Raw genomic sequence first — 21,567 nt, forward strand, 5'->3', positions numbered from 1 at the left:
AGTGACTTCGGGAGAGTTGACATTTTTGTTCTCGTTCCCGGCAAGCGTTAGAACTACGCCGAAACTCAACCGCTCAGTCAGCAAGCACGAAACAACCTTCACCAAGTCCTGCCAGGCTCTTTCCCCTTTTATACCACTGCCTAGTTCCTTACAGTAGTCTGGCAGCACTCAGAACGCGTCCACAAATCGGAAAATTGCACTAGAAAGCACATCATCACTTTGAAACACTACACAAAAGCAATATGTTAAAAATCCTGCCTCAGGAAGAAAAACATCAGTAACAAACAATTTTGAGGCTGATTCCCACGTTAGAGGCTTCGACTTAAGCCATCGGCGTTACCGTTGAGACTCCCCTTTTTGTAACGCACCTCAAAGGAATATTGTTGCAAAGCGAGGCTCCAGCGCAGGAGGCGGCCATTTGTGGAAGAGATGGTCTGCAGCCATTGGAGAGGGCAGTGATCCGTCTCGAACCATCCGATGCGGAGAACGCAGCGAGCGACCGTACACTAGCTCAGCTTGCGAAAACCCCGTAGCCGCATGCGACGCGGTCCTTAATGCAAACATCACCCCAGGCAGACACAGCTCCCAGTCAGTTTGTTGTTCAAACCACAATTCTCTCAACACGCGCTTCATGACGGAGTGGAGCTTCTCAACGGAATTCGACTGTGGGTGGTACACTGAGCTGTGTAACAGCTTTACCCCGCACCTTTCGAGAAAGGCTGTCGTCAAAGCGCTCGTAAACACCGTGCCCTGATCTGACTGGATTTCCGCAGGAAAACCAACTCGCGCAAATATGGACAGTAGTGCATTGACTATCTCAACTGAGCTGAGTTCTTTAAGCGGCACTGCTTCAGGGAACTTTGTCGCTGGGCAGATCACAGTCAAAATGTGTCTGTAGCCCGTGGCTGTTACCGGCAGAGGTCCCACTGTATCAATAACGAGCCGTCTGAAAGGCTCCGTAATGATAGGTACCAACTTCAACGGCGCCCTCGATTTGTCCCCTGGTTTGCCCACCCGCTGACAGGTGTCGCATGTCTTCACAAAGTGGTCTGCGTCCCGAAAACACCCTGGCCAATAGTACTCTTGCAAGAGACGGTCCTAAGTTTTCTTAACTCCTAGGTGTCCGGACCACGAACCCCCATGCGACAAGCGCAACAGATCCTGACGGTAACACTGAGGCACGATCAGCTGATCGAACTCCACTCCCCTGCGGTCTAGATACTTCCGGTACAGGACCCCACCTCTTTCCACAAAGCGAGCATTTTTCTTGCCGATACCTTCCTTGACAATGCAGCGTATGTTTTCTAGGCTGCCATCCTTCTTTTGCTCGGCTATCAAAGCCGACCGGCTGACTTTTAGCAACCTATTAAGTCCGTCTGACGTAGACGCGATGAGCAAATCTGCAGATAGCTCTTCTAACTTTCCCGCATCGGGAATTTCCTCTCCAGTATCTGGTGCCTTTAACGCTACAGGCTCAATTTTATTCAGTTCGGGCGTGCTCTGAATATCAGCTTGCTGCACCTCTGACCCTTTCTCATTGTTCGACAACGTCGGTCCCGCAACTACCGCCTTTGCAGCGAGCTCCCGAACCTTCGATCTGGTTAAGGCCTGAACGCTAGCCTCACCAAACAAAAGCCCCTTCTCGCGCAGGAGGTGATCGGACCTGTTCGAAAATAGGTACGGGTACTGGGGGGGCAGCATAGATGACACTGCGGCCTCCGTCTCAAGTGCTCCGAAAGTTCCTTCAATAAGCACTTTTGCTACGCGCAGACACACGCTATGAGCTTCCACGGCTTGCTTGATCCATGCACACTCGCCCGTGAACATATCGGGTTCTACGTAAGAGGGGTGAACTACATCCATTGTAGCTGCGGAATCGCGAAGCACTCGGCACTCTTTCCCGTTCACGAGGAGGTCTCGCATGTAAGGCTCGAGACGCTTCTTGTTCTCGCCAGTGCTGCATAATGACAAAAACACGACTTTTGTTTTTGTTTCTGGACACTGCGCCGAAAAGTGACCCGGCTTCTGGCACGTATAACAAACGCGCGCTTGCCTCGTCTCGAACCGCTTTCTGCGTTCGGCTTCGGCTGCCGCCGTCTCCTTACGTTCGGTTGGACTGCTTTCACTCGCATCCGCACTACGTGTGTCGCCCCTTGCTCTCATGGGCGTGAACTTCGGCCTCTCAAACTTGGAGCCAAATTCACCCTTTTGACCGTCCTTAGCTCCGCGAGCCCGACGCGTCACAAACTCCTCGGCTAGCTCAGCGGCTCTAGCGACCGTACTAACGTCTGGCCTATCCAAGACCCAGTACCGCACGTTCTCAGGTAACCGACTATAAAACTGTTCCAGCCCGAAACACTGCAGAACTTTCTCATGGTCACCAAACGCTTTCTCTTCTTTGAGCCACTCCTGGATGTTTGACATAAGCCTGTACGCAAACTCTGTATATGACTCACTTCTGCCTTTCTCATTTCCCCGAAACTTCCGACGGAACGCCTCCGCTGACAGCCTGTACTTTTTTAGCAGACTCGATTTCACTTTGTCGAAATCCTCTGCCTCCTCTCTCTTCAAGCGAGCGACTACGTCGGCCGCCTCGCCGGGTAACAGAGTGAGCAAGCGCTGTGGCCACGTTTCCCGAGAGAACCCCTGCTTCTCGCACGTTCGCTCAAAGTTAACCAGGAACAAACCAATGTCCTCTTCAAGCTTAAACGGCCGCATCAGGTCAGTCATTTTGAACAATACTCGTTCTCCTGCACCGTGTGCCTGACTTCCATTACGAGCGCGTTCCATCTCTACCTCGAGACGCTTCATTTCCAAAGCGTGGTCGCGCTCTTCTTTTTCTTTGTCTTTTTGTTCTTTTCGTTCGCGCTCCTGTTTCTCTTTCTGTTCTTTACGTTCGCGCTCATCTTTCTCTTTCTGTTCTTTAAGTTCGCGCTCCTGTTTCTCTTTTTGCTCTTTAAGGTCGCGCTCCTGTCTTTTTGCCCTCTCCTCAATGGTCTCAAGGCATTCCGACAGGTCGTCATCCTCAGCTTCTAAGTCAAGAATAGCCCTCAGCAGTTCTGGTTTTCTGAGTTTGTCTGAGACATCCAGACCCAACTCTCTTGCAAGCTCCAGCAATTTCGGTTTGCGCAACGACTTCAAATCCATGGCTGCTCTGAATGCTGCTTTCTCTACTGCCTACTATTGTCTTGCCGCAAACTAACCCGGCAGCAACGACAACCACAATTACCAGCTCTGTTTCTGACACTAACAAAAGCCTGGCAAAACTCAGAAGAAGAAAGTCCCGCACTCACCAAACCTCGCAGCCAAGAATTCAGCGCAGTCGTTCCGCTGCAGGCAACCAGTCATCACACAGGGCTCGTTGCACTGCTCCCGGATGGTCGTTGTGCTGCTCAGCATAGAGTCAACCACATATCTTCGCTGCTGGCCTCCGTTGTCGCGATCTCACCGCTGGCAAACAGTTGTTGGAATCGCACCACTGGCACGAGTTGTTGGAACCTCGGCGCTGACGCCCGTTGTTGCAAATGGGTCGCAAGCCCCAAGGGTAGCGTTGGCCTGGCGGCCTGGGGCACAACTGGAAGCATCCGAAGGTCCCGGCAAAGCATGAGTCGACTGGTAACAGAACAACTTGTTTATTCTAACATCGCAAAAGAGCGGGCGGTCAGGTCGACCGAAGTGGAGAGACGGGAGAGCACGTAACTCAACGGAAGAAATCGGAGCCTCTCTCGGCGTCCGGGGGCAGCTGCTTTTATAGTCTCGGAGTCGAGGGCAAGAGGGAACGCCTGATCGAGGCCCACGTGACGCGCGGCACGGACAGGCTGAGCGACACGTTGGGACGAGTGTAGTGACGCATCCGCCGGCCGGGCGCCGGTCAGACCTCCTCGCTTCACACTTGGGGAGCTCCTCTCCCCGGCTGCCGCGCTTTGACAAGCGTGGGCACACACACACACACGCACACACGAAGACACGTGGCACTGAAACACGCCTGGACGCGCTTGGCGGGGAGGCTTTGCGGCAGCTCCGAACGGGCCAAAATGTCCGCCGCTTTGAACGAAGCCCCGGCGTCCGTTGCATCCGCGCCGGCTATACCGCGCGTCGTAGGCGAAACGTAACAGAGCGGAATGCAAGAAGCGGAAAGCAGGGAGGTCAGCCAAACCGTTTGCTACTGGGGATAGCAAACCCCTTTGTTTCAGTGCAGTGCAAAGCAGTGCACTGCGATGCGTCAATAAATCTAGTATAGTGTTAATTTTGGCTGGTTGGTGCATGTAATGATCGGGTACATGAAGAGTTGTGTCGTAAGACTTACCCATGCATAAAGCACATAGAACTAATGATGTTGTATTCTGGGTGAAAAAAAAAGGAAGCCTAAATCGTTACAACTCGGCACTGGGCATTCTTTCTTTCCGTCCTTTTTTTCTTTTTGACAGTACACACAGTACTGGCACAGTACTGGGTCTTTCATCTTCAGTCACCTTCCCGTAGTTTGTACAATGTCTGCGCATGTTCGCGATCTTTATTCTGCGGTACAAGAACGTGCGCGCTTACCGGTCTTGTTTCAGGATGAAGCGCCAAATGTTTGCGATTACATTTTACCGCAAGAACTAACACTTAAACAATAAAGATTATGCGTAATTGATGTGTCCCAATGAATGGGCAGTTATTTACAGAGACGAGACATTTTTGAAATATTATGGGAATGAGTGCTCGCATACGGGCCAGAAACCTGGAGGCTCACGAAAAGGGTTCTTCTTAAATTGAGGACGGCGCAACGAGCTATGGAAAGAAGAATGATAGGTGTAACGTTAAGGGATAAGAAAAGAGCAGATTGGGTGAGGGCAAAAACGCGAGTTAATGACATCTTAGTTGAAATTAAGAAAAGAAATGGTTATGGACAGAACATGTCATGAGGAGGGAAGAAAACCGATGGTCATTAAGGGTTACGGACTGGATTCCAAGGGAAGGGAAGCGTAGCAGGGGGTGGCAGAAAGTTAGGTGGGTGGATGAGATTAAGAAGTTTGCAGGGATAACATGGCTACAATTATTACATGACTGGGGTAGTTGGAGATGTATGGGAGAAACCTTTTGAACTGGAGTGGGCGTAACCAGGCTGATGATGATGATGATGGTGGGAATGAGTTAAACCAATTACATTGCAGATCAGCAAAACCTTTTCACACTTGGGTAAATTGCTTACGGAATTCGAAAATTTCAACCAACTGTTGTACTTCGATCTATTGGCCGCCAGTTCCCTTCGAGACCATTTGTTGCTAAATGGAAACGCAGTTACGGTCATTATACCACTCCCTGCGTTTCGGTACTGATTTATAGTGCACACAATTTTTGGCGTCAATGTCATTCCTAGCCCACTAGCACCTGAGTGCCGCAAGTGTGTTTACATAGGCGCGTATGCCCACGGCTGCTAGTTCATTTAAACATATATGCTTTATTATAATTACATAGCGGTTATTTGATAACATTGCAAAAATACGCATATATTTGCGCTTATGATTATCGTTACAAGGCCCGTATGCGCGGCAAACTGAGGCCGGAATAGAGGATGTGTATATATATTTATACGATCTGTTATTGCAGCTTTTTGTAGAAGGCTAGTTTGCGTGTTCAATAAAATATTGTTAGGTGAAACTTTGACAGTACGAACGCTCATTCAGACAGCTTAAATTTCCTTGCAATAATACAAATGTTCGCGTAACAATAATACCGAATTCTGTCTATTTCGGGCTAAACAGTGTAGAGCCTCTGTATTACTACGGTGAAATGTCCGTAAAGCTTAAAACGGGGGGCAATTCCCGTAAATTAACGGGAGCTTTTTTTCCGTATTTTTGAAATATGACATACTTTCCGTATTTTTACCTGCGATTCTTCCGAATAATAAGGGAAATCCTCCGTTTAGTGACGGCTATTTTTTACAGTGTAGGGGGAGATCATTAATATATAGCAGGGATTAAGGAGGACCCAGTAATGAGCCTTGGGGAACCAGTGATGAAACAGGCATCAAGGGCGAGTTAGCACAGTTGGAGCGTACATATTGCGAACGCTGGGCACGAAATTCCGATATCCAGCCAACTAAAGATGAATTTTTTAGTATTGCGAAAAGCTTCTCCGTAAATTTTGCTCGTTAGACAGAATGTTTAAAAGAAGGTTTAAAAGAAGAAGGCAAGAAGGTTTAAAATGGAAAATTAATTGCCAGTACCATGAAGTCACGGGGATTTGGTGCTAGCAAGTGTTTCGGTGGGTTTTGTTGAGCCTGCAGTTGATCTGACAAGAGTACTGAATGAGCTATTTCAATTGTATCGTACCCTGTCAATAAATAAATGATGAAATCGAAGCTGGACCGATGAGCCACTATCTCTATTAGAGCAGGACGCTTCCCAGAGGTTCTTGCGAATATCGGGAACGTGTGGCGACAAGCCTTCTGGAACACGATAGGTAGTATTTTTTGGTTCATAGCAGTTCCTCCCCACCAGCACTTTATCCTGAAGATCAATCGCAGACGATCGCAGGCCACCTCTGATGGCCAGTAACTCCATTTTCGCTGAACGCATCGCGTAGTTATCACTGCAAAACATTTCTGAAACAGTCAGTTTTAACGTGGAATGCCTTCTTTGGCTTCAATAAAAACGGGCTCAGTGCCCATTTAAGGGAAAGGTCTAGGACGGCATCTCCTGTCTATACAGAAGTTAACAAAAAAATAATTTTCTGTGGCATCCACGGTGCCAAATTTGATGTTTCATGCATTTAAATAAAATTTTGCAAAATACTGACTGTGGAAAGCATGTCCTTTATTTAGGTCGTTATTTCTGAAATAATGGTAGACAATTTCGCAGAACAGAACTAGTACCATGCTTTGAAGCGGACAAAACTAACGGGAGAGCAAAGAAAAAATTGATGATATCTATATTAGGTAATTATAATTCTACAGTAATAAAATATCACTCCAACCGTGAGAAGAGAGCTTGTAAGCCAAAAGAGGCGCAAACACGAAACGTGTGGCGACGCCACTATTACGTTTTCGCGTTGACTCGAAGTATCTCGTAGAGTTCTCTTATGGCTTAATGGTAGAAATTAGGTGAACTGTTTCTTAGAGGACATTGAACATGAAAAGTTTCTGGAACTTTTACTATTACGAAAAAATGACGAAGTTTGGGACGTCCTGCTGAAGTTCCAGCGCAGGTGTTTTGGCTCGATATAAAAGAACATGTAGCGTTTACCTTCATTTTCCTTGGTAATAAGAAATATAATGTAGCGACAATACAAAACACAGAGTTTGTTCCATTAGAACATTTCTGCGTTTGTCATCTACTTGAAGAGATAAACAGTGTTTGGCCTTGAGCAGTGCTGACTCATGATAAACGGCATAATCTCAGCTTAGAGGCCTTTTAAACCGAAAACATTTCGTTACGGAAACAGTTCCACAGCGTGCTCTACGACATGCGGTATGACCATTATCTGTGCAATCAGTTCAGGTAAAGCTGAGTTATGGGTCTTATGTCGAGCATCAGATATTATTTCCATCGACCCAGCAAGCAGGTAGGCATCGAGCTGCACAAGTATCAAACGAACATATTCAACGCCATGCGCTATACAAATTGCTTACGCTAAGGGCATTGCTCCGCACGTAACATTGAACTCAGAAAACACAGAGACGTGTGGAAACATCACAGCTATCTCGCTAGGCCGAACAATCGACTGTCGTTAAGACAGATTTGTTCCTCACTCTCTCCTAAATAAGAGATGCTGTGAACTTTAGACACCACCAACTGCGTCCGAGAGAATGTTCTGCTGAGACTAAAACGACCGCAGGCCCTACACAAGAAAAATGAAGAAAAAGAATCCAGAAAGCGCGTTGCGCGGCTCAGCGGTACCTGTATCGCACACGTGTAGTGATTGCATCTGCGCGGATGCGCATCGCTGATGCCCAGTATGTACAGCGCACTAGCTTGTGTCTTGATAAGAGGCGCTTTTAATAAACATGTGTTCATTTCCTGCTCTGGCTAGGCTGCTGTAACAGTTATGTCCCTTTGCACGCTACATTGTTTCAGAAGTCCCCTTCGTGGCCTGGTGGAATCGTACCTGCGAAGTGTGCGTTACGGACCTGCTGAAGACATCACAGCGATTACGGGTGGCGGGTAACGTCACGGAAAACTGGAAGCATTTTAAGCATAAATTTTAGTTATCTCTGCAGAAACCGGCGGCAAAGACCAGCCGAAAACGGAAGCATCGAATGCGGCCCTCCTGCTGAGCGTGGCGAATGACGACGCGCTATACGTATTCAAAGACTTCCAGTTCGCGCCGAATGAAGGCAAGAACGAATACAGCACCGTGGTGAGAAACTTTGATGCCTACTGCGCCGAATTGAGCAATGAAGTACAAGAGAGATGTGTATTGCTTGCAAGAAAGCAAGCAGAGAGAGAACCATTTAGAAATTTATTCGTGACCTTAAATGGCATGCAGCGCAGTGTAACATTGGTGTTGCAAAAATCGTTGGTAAGAGACCAGATCGTGTTTGCACGCATAATCCTAGACTAGGTAAAAAAATGCTTCGTTACAGCCAACTGAATTTCCAAAAAGGAGAAGAAACGATGTTTGGAGCAAAGGGGACAATAGTATCGATGCCATTTTGAGGCGCTCGGCGTCACCCGCAAAAGAGTGTAAGCTACGAAAAGAACAATTTCGCTGTCGTTTTTGCCACAACCACTGTAGTAGTGGTTGTGGATCGGCTGTAGTAAGCGAAGTAAAAAAAACAGCAACATGCGGACTTCGACATTCTCGAGATCACGACAGCAAGCCACGAAAGGGTTTGGACGGTTCAAAGACAATTTCGAAATCGCGAGACAAGCTTTAAAGTGGACACCGGGTTACAGACGAGCCTGTTTCCCATGTCAATTTACCACCGACTAAGGGGAGAAGAGTGGGATGCAACGAATTAAGTGCTGCGGGCACATAACGGCAGTACCATATTGTGCTGAACGAGTGAACGAGCCCGCGACTGGGTCAGTCCTTTAGTTCTGGCAAAGAAAAAAGATGGCACATTAAGAGTGCGCATGGACCACGGAGCTTTGAACACCTTCATCAAGCGGCAGCATTTCCCACTTCCTAGGCGCGAGGGTTTGGAAGCTAGTTTGACCAATGACATGCACTCCACTGTCTTGACCAGAACTATGACGATCCTCAGAGACCACTTGAAGAGTGGACATCCAAGATTTGCACCTTTTTTCACTGTTTGTAAGATGCGGTTTCTTGCGTCTGCCCTTTTGTATTTCATCCGCACCTGTGGTATTTCAACAAGCCATCCTTCAAGTATTCGACAGCCGAGGCGTGCTAGTATACATTGACGTCATTTTAGTTTGCGGTTCCAGTAAGCAAGGACACAGTGAGCGGGTTCACAGAAGTTCCTAAAGCTGCCGAGAAAGCAGGATTGACTTTCAACGCGCAGAAATGCGTGTTCGGTGTGAAATCAGTGAAATTTGTTGCAGGCGTCATATGCCGAACGGGCATATCGCCTGACCCAAAGCTAGTCAAGAACTTGGCGAAAATCGCGATAACAAAGTACAAGACTCATGTCAAGCGGATGCTGGGGGTGTTTAACTATTTCGGCAAATTCGCGCCATAATTATCCGAGCGAACGAAGCTTTCACAAGAGCTCAGCCAGTTCCCGGCAGAGTTCCAATGGACAGACAACTACGCGCAAGAGTAGAAAATCTTAACCAAAATGTTTACTACCCCTCCTCTGCTTCCAATCTTTGATCCGCAACGAGGAACTACACTCTAAAAACAAAGAGAGTTCCACGCACTCTCTTTGAGGGAGTAACTGGTTGTTCCATTTTTAATTCTCTTTTCAAGAGTAGATCGACTCTCTTTGAAACAGAGTAGGTCAACTCCTCCTGACAGAGTTTTGTTACTCCACCGCAAACGAGTGCTAGTACTATTCCGCAGAATGCTAATACTCTCCCCACAGGGAGTGCTAGTACTCTTCAGAGTGCTAATACTCCCTCCACAGGGGTTGTAGTACTCTCGAAGACTGAGTGCTTCTACTCCCCCAGACAGAGTGCTTTCACTCCTCCATAACAGAGTGCTAGTACTTTTCCCAATAGTGTGAAAGCACAATGTAGATCCCTGGTCATCTTAGAAGGAATTCGCAATATTTACATGTGCGGAATATTTGATTCCAAGATGAGCAGCTCCTGCATTTATGCTTGGCGAATGGGATGTAATCTGTTGTCGCCGAGTTACTCAAACGAAACATATTCTCTCTCATAAGGCGAAAATCTTTATTTATCAGTCACAAGAGAAACTGAATAATGGTTTGAAAAACATACTGAGAAACACATAAAATCTGATTACAATGATGTCCATGACAAAGCTTTTTGTGCACAAACAGAGACGAAGAATAGGAGCAACACAAGGACGAGCGTTTTCTAACAACTGCTTTTTATTTTAGAAGAACCTCCTGCTTAGATACGCACAGATATGCGCGATATTGTCTAGAAAGCGCTCGTCCTTGTGTTGCTCCTATTCTTCGTCCCTGCTTGTTTGCGCAGAAAATGCTTTAAGATGAATCTGTTCCAACTAGGCCGACTCGCAGTCGTGCCCATGAATTTTAAAACCTATATTGTAATAAAACAAAAGTACATTCTCAAAAATTTCATCAGTATTGCAGCGCAGAAATATCGTTTAATTCAATTGGCTCCAGCTTCTCAAAAATAAAGCGTTCAATGAAAAGTTTAACGTAGAACAAACTTGTGCAAACTCACAAAGCATTGACACTATGATCGAAGAGAAATATGCGCTACATTACTGGCCACCAAAGGCACTTCTGGCACAAAATGCATGTACTTATATGGCTGAGGTTACCACATGGGGAGCTGCTAAGCATGGGGCTGGTAATGTAGCTAAATTTGCAAGAAACTTGTCTTTGTGTGCCATATTCTAAAACAGCAACTCATTTGATGATATCCTGTACAGCGTACGGATGTTCCTGACTGAGAGTACAGTGCATTTGTAAATGTGCTGTACATTCTCATGTGAGGCCGCAGCTCAAGCTAGCTTTGCTTATATTTCATATAAAGTTATTCATGTGTGGGCTGCGCCCCGTTCTTTCTAAGTGTGTCTTGTCGTGGTTCTGCAGCAATATCCTGCCCGGTTTCAAAGCAGTACAGAGGCGTATCATATTTCCTATTCGGTTGGCCTCCTCACGTTAAGTAGTTTCCTGGTGCTATTAGGATTCATCCGTTACACTTACTCACTGTCATATGTAAGTGCCGCGAGTCGCCCCTAGAAGATCGGAGCGGCCACCAAGCTCCGTGAACGACGAGGAAGACAACGGGTGCACGAGCACGGCGGCACGAGGGCGCGCTCGCGGTGTTCGAACCAGGCGGGCAGCAGCTCCGAGCTCCTGGGCGGAACGAGGCGAGGTCTCCTGCCAGGCGAGACGTCCGTGGCAAGGTGCGGAGGACCGCGGAGCCAAGCGTGGACGTCCCAGGGCCCCTGCTGCCAGTGCTCGAGACGCTGGCGGACCCGAGGGCCGCCGATCCCTGTGCTGTCGCACCTGAGCTGTGCCGAGCAGCGTTTCAGTCTGGCACAGTTGCTGCTGTGCTAGACGAGGTCCTCACGTGCGATCGCCGCACGTGGATTGCGAGCGGCGCACGAGCTGGGCACCGAGGTCGTGCTGGAAGTGCGACTGTAGCACATCGGTCGCGAGCGGCGTCCGAGCCGGACATCGAGGACGTGTGGAACAAGGCGTCCCCTGGCTGCTGCCGCGGCGGCTTCCGAGCGTGCCGCGCCCGAGAACCGTGCTGAACGGGGCCTGAGTGCGTGGTCGTCACGGCCAGCTCCAGCACGGGTGGCCGCACGGTGCGCTGACGACCGAACTGTGAGCTTCGCAACGCGGGACTGTTTCAGCCCGTGGACACACTGACTGCAGTTACGCTGTCATCAACTCTCTGTACATATTCATATTTTATAGGTTGCTCTGAGTTTTATAAACGCACATAAATGACTCTCTGTCTTTCTTCCGTATCACTGCGCACTAGCGAAAGTGCCGAACAGTCCTAATCACCACAATTTCTGGCGTCCGCGACAGGACTAAGCTCTACTTCCATCCTTAAGAGCCGCACTTCGCTTGTGTGCAGTGGTCGGAAATGGACTGGGAGAAATTTATTCCGATAGGCAAGGAGCTTGGCTTGTCTGGTAAAGAACTAAGAGAGTGGATTGATGAGCAGCTTAACAGAGAACGCGATAAACAAGCTGAGGACAGGGAAACAGCGCGAGTAGCCCATGAACAGGAGATCGCTCGACTGACGGCGGAACGAACTTTGCTAGAGACTAGATGTCGTCTTGCAGAGCACGCGTCTGGAACGGTCGGAACCGGAAGCGACCGCGGGGAAAGCAGCGGTGGAGCATTTAGAAGTCCCCACAAGCTTATTCCTCCCTACAACGAGAGCCGCGACGAACTCGACGCGTACATACAGCGCTTCGAGCGGGTAGCCACGAGCCAAGGATGGCCGAGCGACAGGTGGGCGCTATCATTAAGCTTGTGTTTGTCAGGCGAAGCCTTGAGCGTGATCGGACGCATGGCTGCGGAGGATGTCACAGACTATCCAAAGCTGAAGCAAACTTTATTGCAAAGGTTCCGGTATACGGAAGAAGGATACCGTCAAAAGTTTCGGGAAACTAAGCCTGAGAATTCCGAGACAGGGCGGCAATTTGCTGGTCGACTGCTTGGGTACTTCGATCATTGGCAGCAGATGGCAAAAACAGAGAAAACATATGACGCATTAAGAGATAAGATTGTTTCGGAACAGTTTTTGCTACGTTGCGATGAGAGGCTCGCCATCTTCCTGAAAGAGCGAGGATGCCGCGGCCTCGACAAGCTAGCCGTAGCGGCTGACCATTATTTGGAGGCGCAAAACCTGACAAACATCGCCAGAGGAAAAGAGAGAGGGATTAGTAAAGCAGCCCTGCAAAGCAAGAATTCCGAAACAGAGGCCAGGAAGGGAAAGGTTGAGTGCTTTCTGTGTAGAAAGCAAGGACACCGTGCTGCAGATTGTTGGACGCGGTCAAAAGGACCGAAGTCCTCGTCTTGCTGGAAAAGCACGAAACATGGATATAACGCTGACGAATGCCCGAACAGAAACGGCAGCAACACGGAGGCGTCTGGTGCCATTACTAGCTGTGACCGGATGCCTGCCAACCGGAACGAAGCAAGTCCGGCTCCTACCTCTAAATATGAGGATAAAACAAGGCCCCCTGTAAAAACATATGGAGAAGACATCTGCCTTGGTCTTCAGGCGCAAGAGACGCCGACGGCAACCGGATATCTCGATGACCATACTGTGACGGTGCTGAGAGATTCCGGATGCAATACTGTGGTTGTCAGACGTTCGCTGGTACCGGAAAAGAGTTTCACCGGTATCATGCGCACCGTTTACCTTTTGGATGGTTCATGTAAGCAGCTTTCAGAGGCAAAAGTCTACGTAGACTCCCCTTTCTTTCGAGGAACGACACTGGCACTCTGCATGGAAAAGCCACTCTATGATGTTGTACTTGGGAACATCGACGGGGTGGTCGACCCTATTGGTTTCAACACGCCACATGACTCGGCTGATGTGTCCAAACTGCACAAGAAGTCAGCAGCAGAGGAGCCTGTTCAGTACCAAAGCGTGTCCCAAGATAAAGCTACCTTGAGGGCAGCGTCAACAAGGGGACCCAAGGAAACGAAGCTACCCGTTGCTGCATCGAACGCACTAGAAGTGGATCCACAAGTTCTGGAAGAGTTGCAGAGAGCAGACCCTACCTTGGAGGGGTGTTTTTCGTCGATAGGGAAGTCAACGACGAAGCGATCAGCAAAAGTCGAGTATGTTTGTATCAAGGGAATACTTTACCGACACTACAGATCGCTGACGAGGAAGGAAGTCGACCAACTGATTGTTCCCCAAAGCCTCCGCCAGTTCGTCCTTAAGATGGCGCACGAAGGAGTTTTGGCAGGCCACCAAGGTATTAAACGCACCACTGACAGGATACTGGAAGAATTCTATTGGCCAGGTGTGCAGGCTGAGGTAACACGATATGTGCGCTCTTGTGACATCTGTCAGCGCACTGTTCCGAAACACCTAGTCGGACGTGTCCCCCTAGGGAACATGCCGGTGATTGACACGCCGTTCCAACGTGTGGCAATTGATATAATCGGGCCACTCTCACCGACGTCGGCAAAAGGAAACCGCTATATCCTAACAATGGTGGACTGCGCAACACGCTATCCTGACGCCGTTGCATTACCAAGCATTGAAACAGAGAGGGTAGCAGAAGCCTTGGTGGAGATGTTCTCGCGTGTGGGAATACCACGAGACATCGTGAGCGACAGAGGCCGATCCTTCACTTCAAGTGTAATGCGAGAACTAAGCAGACTACTGCCCTTCCGACATCTGCCGACAACCCCATACCACCCTATGGCGAACGGCCTTGTTGAGCGTTTTAATGGCACGGTAAAGCAAATGATACGACGCATGTGCCAGGAAAGCCCAAAGAATTGGGACAGGTACTTGGCGCCATTATTATTTGCTTACAGAGAGGTGCCTCAGTCTAGTCTCGGCTTTTCTCCGTTCGACCTGCTCTATGGTCGATACATTAGAGGGCCAATGGCCATACTAAAGGAATTATGGACACAAACAACTCTTGATGAAGAAACAAAGACCACATATGGTTACGTTATGGAGCTTAGCGAACGGTTACAGGAAACGTGCAGAATCGCTCACGAGGAGCTGCGGAAAGCTAAGCTGACACAAAAGAAATATTGCGATCGCAAAGCGAAGTCACGTCAGCTCTGCGCCGGAGACAAGGTGTTGTTACTCTTACCTTCCGATAACAACAAACTAATACTAACCTGGAAAGGCCCATTCACTGTAGTGGAAAAACGTAGTGAAATCGACTATGTAGTTGATCTTGGCAACCGCACCAGTCTGTTCCACATCAATCTCCTGAAAAAATATGAGGAGAGACCACTTTCGACGGACACCGCGGGACGCGCGGCTGTCACGTTGCAGAAGGAACAACTAGAAGAGGACCCGGAACTACCATTCCTCTCACTTCACCAGCGCGAGACCTACCGTGACGTCAAAGTCGCTGACACCTTGGATATTAACCAGAAGACGCGGGTCGAACAAATTCTGTCGAACTACCAAGACATCTTTTCGGACGTTCCGGGCAAGACGAACTTGGTTGCGTGCAAGCTCACGACAACAGCTACAGAGCCGGTGAACGTGCGCCAATACCCGATACCATTTGCTGTGCAACAGGCAGTAGAGGAAGAAGTGCAGCAGATGCTGGCGCAGGGGATTATTGAACCATCGGACTCACCCTACCACTCGCCTGTTGTCGTGGTTAAAAAGAAAGACGGCAGTATGCGCCTCTGCATCGATTTCCGGCAGCTAAACAAAGTAGTCGTCATGGACAATGAGCCTATTCCACGAGTCGACATGATGTTCGCAAACTTAGGGAAGGCTCGCTATTTCTCCAAGTTTGATTTTACCAAAGGGTACTGGCAGGTACCAATGCATTCGGACTCGAAACATATGACAGCTTTTCAGTCAATGTGAGGCCTTTACCAATTCCGCTTCATGCCCTTTGGTATTAAACCAGCGCCTGCAGTGTTCACTAGGCTCATGCGAAAGGTTGTGGCTGGTATTTCTCATGTATATCATTACTTCGATGATGTGCTTATAGCCACAGACACGTGGGAGACGCACGTAACGACACTAGAATGTTTCTTCCGGCATGTGTGGCGTGGCCACCTCACAATCAAGCCATCCAAAAGTGAAGTTGGTTCAACTTCGGCGAAGTTCTTGGGCCACATCGTGGGACATGGGGTCTTGCGACCGCAACTGGAGACACTTGAAAAGATAAGAACTGCAAAAAGGCCGCAAACAAAGAAAGAAGTCCGTTCCTTTCTTGGCCTTACCGGTTACTACCGTGACTTCGTACCCAACTATTCCAATGTGTCTCATCCTTTGACAGAGCTCACTCGAAAACGCGCGCCGAACAAGGCAATATGGGAACAACGTCACCAGGTCGCTTTTGACGAACATCGACGATTGTTGTCCACCAATCCCATCTTAAAGTCTCCTGACCTAGAGAATAAATTTATTCTCCGCACAGACGCATCGTCTACCAGTGTGGGAGCTGTACTCATGCAGTGTCATGAAGGCGTTCTTCATCCTGTCGCCTACGCAAGCAGGAAGCTCCTTCCGCGGGAGACACGCTACTCTACCGTGGAGCGAGAGGGCCTTGCTCTCGTGTGGGCTATTCAGAAATTCCACGTCTATCTCTTCGGCAAGCAGTTTGTACTTCAGAGCGACCACCAGCCGCTCGCCTACATTAGCTCGGCCAAGCACACGAACAGCCGGATACTCCGCTGGAGTCTAATACTAATGGAGTACGACTTCACGGTGGAATATATAAAGGGTAGTGAAAATGTAAGTGCTGACTACATGAACCGAGTGTGAATTACATCGTGAAGTGTGCCTACTGCATTTATTGCGTTTGTAAACACTTCAGGAACTACTACTGCGCGTGTGGAAAGACTTTTGCATGTGAACACATTGCGCCTTACAGACTGTGAACTTTGACCATGTACGTGCTTTGGAAAGTTGTTTTCATGAAACAACTTCTTAAAGTGGGGGGTGAAATGTCATATGTAAGTGCCGCGAGTCGCCCCTAGAAGATCGGAGCGGCCACCAAGCTCCGTGAACCACGAGGAAGACAACGGGTGCACGAGCACGGCGGCACGAGGGCGTGCTCGCGGTGTTCGAACCAGGCGGGCAGCAGCTCCGAGCTCCTGGGCGGAACGAGGCGAGGGCTCCTGCCAGGCGAGACGTCCGTGGAAAGGTGCGGAGGACCGCGGAGCCGAGCGTGGACGTCCCAGGGCCCCTGCTGCCAGTGCTCGAGACGCTGGCGGACCCGAGGGCCGCCGATCCCTGAGCAGTCGCACCTGAGCTGTGCCGAGCAGCGTTTCAGTTTGGCACAGATGCTGCTGTGCTAGACGAGGTCCTCACGTGCGGTCGCCGCACGTGGATTGCGAGCGGCGCACGAGCTGGGCACCGAGGTCGTGCTGGAAGTGCGACTGTAGCACATCGGTCGCGAGCGGCGTCCGAGCCGGACATCGAGGACGTGTGGAACAAGGCGTCCCCTGGCTGCTGCCGCGGCGGCTTCCGAGCGTGCCGCGCCCGAGAACCGTGCTGAACGGGGCCTGAGTGCGTGGTCGTCACGGCCAGCTCCAGCACGGGTGGCCGCACGGTGCGCTGACGACCGAACTGTGAGCTTCGCAACGCGGGACTGTTTCAGCCCGTGGACACACTGACTGCAGTTACGCTGTCATCAACTCTCTGTATATATTCATATTTTATAGGTTGCTCTGAGTTTTATAAACGCACATGAATGACTCTCTGTCTTTCTTCCGTATCACTGCGCACTAGCGAAAGTGCCGAACAGTCCTAATCACCACACTCACAAATAAATAACTATAAATTTGGAATATTATCTACTGTGTAGCAAATGAGTATAAAATTTCAAAGAGCATTGGCATCAAAATCGCGCGCATCAAGTTTCTTGTCGTATATGGTGGCTTTTCATTGCCATTATGGTAAGAATGCTATACTTCTGAGGAGCAGCTTGCATAATTACATGATCAGTTATTGTGACTCGTTGAAAATGCAATCTAACTAAAGTATAGCATGGGTTCCGATGTGAACCAAAAATCAGATGTGATGAATGTCATGCATCAAAGGCGACGTAAGCATAAGTACAGGCAGAGCAGTGCACGAAAAAGACAAACCAAAAAACGAATAATAAATTCAGAAAGGCACTATCCTGTTTCACATATCCCTTCCATGCACGGGGATTTTGCACGCGACTATACATATACATGCACAATGAACCAATTACCTGAAACCAAAGCTTTTTTTTTTTCTACTGATGTGGTTAAGATGCGCTAAAGTAAGAAAAATTATCGCCCTTCACAGAATCTTCGTGTCAAAACAAGTACATATGTGTCTGGGAAGATTAATACATCACCTCACTTGTGCAGTCAATCTCAAGTCCAAAAAATTACTATGTGCAAAATGCTTTAATCTTATTTTGTCTTAAAAAATATGTCTACAGAAGCCGTGAAACTAAGGGGCTTTTGCTTAATACTATATGTCCACATCCACCAATTGATGAACAAGTGTTCTACTCAGATGCTCTCAGTTCTTTTCATTGAACGCATCTCTACCTCCACTAGCATACTTGGTTGGTAAGTAGATTGAGTCACCCTAATCGAAATATCAAATACCTGCCAGAAGCTATCGTATCACTATTTCGCAAAAGGCGCAACCGCAATCTTACTTTAAAATAATTTTTAGCAGCAAATGACTCTCTGGCTTCTAAGACGTAAGGTGTGCGCGACATTGTACAGTTAAAGGCCTTAATTGCTCCTTGCTTTCAGATTAAGAGGCACGAGCAGTTCTAATGAACTGGTTTCATGAGCATGCACATAAAAGATAATGGCTTCTTAAACACGAGATTCTCTTACCCCAATGCTTCCCCTTTCTGGAACCTGAAAGGAAGCCATACTTCTAAAATTAGTGTAAAAATAGATAAAAGGGACGGCACGACAATCTGTCTGCTTCATGTCAGCGTTTAAAATTCAAAATGACAGTGGTTTGTATTTGCCCCTTTGCATTCACATGCTAGTAAATGTAAGCTATGAAAGCTGTTGAATATATGTAAGCAGCCAACGAAGCATGAGCTGTTGGTTTTTATAGTGAACGCAGGCACCACGCTCATTGCAAGTATATATCATGTGACTAAGCAAATATGCAATTTCATTGTATCACTATTTTTTATCACATCAATATATCTCTTGAGAGGCAAAACAGAAAGCAGCCACTTCTCACAAATCTAATCAGCTTTTTTTAAACATATTTCTAACTTTTCAATGGCACTTGCTCCTATGTGTGTGTCCAGAGAGCATACTTGATTTTGACTTTCGCATCAGACACATTACATAAATATACCATGGTACACCCAATATACCGACATTCCAGTTTTCTCGTGGAAATTGCATGCCTCATTATGAAACACTTGTTCTCAAATCACGGAAATTTTATTCTGTGTCTGCTATTGTCTGCCTCGCGGTGACGTTTCCTCATATTTACCTTTTTAGATTCACTTCTGGAATTTGGTAACTATTATAAATATCAAATAATTTTAGGCGGCGATTTTCGTATTAATTTACTTGCAGATAACCATGATAAAGCTGCCTTTGAGTCTCTATTAGATATACACAATTGCTAAAATGTAATAACTTCACCAATGAGGCTCACAACAACAACAGAAACTCTTCTTGATCTCATCATTACAAATGTTGATTTGCACCGTGTGGACTCTGGCATTTTAAAGTAATGCCTCATCGACCATCTTCCAATATTTACTTCTGTATATGAATCTGCTAAATGTATTGACCACTCTACGCCAGTAGCACACTTTTCTTACAGATCAACTAACCCTGTCGCATTAACCACTTTTCGTGAATATATTGCCCAGGTAAGCTGGGAGGATGTTTTGAGTGAATGTGAATCGCCTACGACAAGTTCTTAGAAAAAATTAGATCTATCTACAATTGATGGTTTAGACAAAAAACATTTACCTGACCAAAGAACGCTCGTAAGCCATGGTTAACTACTGATATTTTGCATCTAATAAGAAAACGAGAGCTGCTATTCAAAACATTCATTCAAACTAGATGTCCTCATACGCTTAGTATTTAAAAAAAAAACTTAGAAATCATGTCACTAAAGAACTTCGTGCTGCTAAAAACAGGTACCATTATAACCACTTAATTTCGAGCCGACGCTCTGGCGACAATGGGGACATGTGGCGCAAACAAAACACGATATTTGACAAAAATACTGAACCTATCACAAATATACTGAATGATAACGTGGAACTTTCTGGAGCAGAACTAACAAACGCATTCAATAATTCCTTTCTTTCTAATCTCCCATCATCATCTGGAGATGACAGCCTGTCTTACATGCAGTCGCGCGGCGACCACACAATGTTTCTGCGTCCAGTATCTGAATGGGAGGTTATTAGAACGTACACCAGTTTAAAAAACAGCACCGCCACAGATATGCTGGATCTGCAGATAAAAGCTGTAAAATTCGTTATATACTTGATGGCACATTGCTTAACGCGTATTATTAATAATTGTCTTTCATGTGCGGTATTTCCTCGTAAAATGCAATGTGCAAAAATCACAGCAATCTACAAACAAGGTGTTAGCAATGATATTACAAACTACCGTCCAATCTCTATCTACCATTCTTTTCAAAATGTCCTGAAAAAATTATTTTCACGCGTTTAATTTCGTTTACTGATCGGTACAACGTGCTAACTGGCTCGTAGTACGGCTTCAGGAAGGATAAATCTACAAAGCTGGCGTTGCTCATGCAAAAAGAAATCATGCGTGAAATGTTTGAAAGTCAGAGCTTGGTCTTTGGTATCTTTCTAGATTTCACAAAAGCATTCGGTCATATTAATCACAACATACTTGTGAAAACATTGGAGCACTATGGCATTCGAGGAAAAGCTATGCCACTCATTTCATCATACCTACAGAATCGGTCACAGTTTGTCATGATGAATGGTCACTCTTCTTTAGCCAAACCAGTTATTTCAGGTGTTCCACAGGGAAGCATTATGGGTCATTTTCTCTTTGTTCTTTACACTAATGATATTGTTCATATTGATCATATCGCCAAGTTATATTATACGCTGACGATACTAGCCCATTTTTACCGGCTAGGATGTCGCATGCCTATCTTTTCGCACAAGTGAAACACTTCATCGCATTCACATGTGGCCTACAAATAATGAATTCAAGCTAAACATTAGTAAAACCGAAGCAGTTCTGTTTCATCGACGAAACAAATTCTGCGAAATTTTGCGACTACTGCTAAACGATTTCGAAATAGAAGTTGTAGAAAGTTTTAAACCCTTGGCGTAATTTTCTCCAATAATCTGTCCTGGGATGCTCACAACAATTACCTAACGAAAAAACTGTCCAAAGTAATCATGCGGCCTCATGCGTCGACATTGCCTTACGTTCCTTCTTTCTATTAACAATATTTTGTACAATGCTCTATTTTCTTGTAGGCTAAACTATGGTGCGCTAGTTTGCGGAACAAGAACTAAAGAAAATATAAAGAAACTTTTTCACACCAGAAGCGTGCAATACGCGTTGTTTTTAAGGCTCCTTACCTAAGTCACAAACGGCATGTTTAACAAGGCTAAGCTTGTAATCGTACAATCTCTACACAATTCCAGACTACTTCGACAACATAACCTGGAAACAAACAAGAAAAATTACCTTCTGAAATCACTGGCGAAGTTTCCAAAGAATTCCCCTGAATACAACACATACTATCCCGAAACATGGAAAGTTGATAGATGCCGCACGACCTACGGAAAGCAAATGTTAAAGTACACATTGCCGACCTTGTTAAATGAGTT

At 47.1% G+C, this 21,567-nt stretch overlaps 1 protein-coding gene and 1 pseudogene across 1 annotated transcript; one reads left to right on the plus strand and one right to left on the minus strand.

Moving 5' to 3' along the window:
- Positions 1-12,590: 12,590 nt before the first annotated feature.
- Positions 12,591-16,517, plus strand: LOC140212960 (uncharacterized). Its single transcript, XM_072284077.1, has 2 exons — positions 12,591-15,560; positions 16,209-16,517. The coding sequence occupies exons 1-2, from the start codon at positions 12,591-12,593 to the stop codon at positions 16,515-16,517; spliced, it is 3,279 nt and encodes a 1,092-aa protein (XP_072140178.1).
- A 185-nt stretch (positions 16,518-16,702) lies between these two features.
- LOC140212830 (uncharacterized) overlaps positions 16,703-21,567 on the minus strand; it is a 45,343-nt pseudogene continuing 40,478 nt past the window's right edge.

Source organism: Dermacentor andersoni, chromosome 8 (assembly GCF_023375885.2).
Source record: "Dermacentor andersoni chromosome 8, qqDerAnde1_hic_scaffold, whole genome shotgun sequence".
NCBI lineage: Eukaryota > Metazoa > Arthropoda > Arachnida > Ixodida > Ixodidae > Dermacentor > Dermacentor andersoni.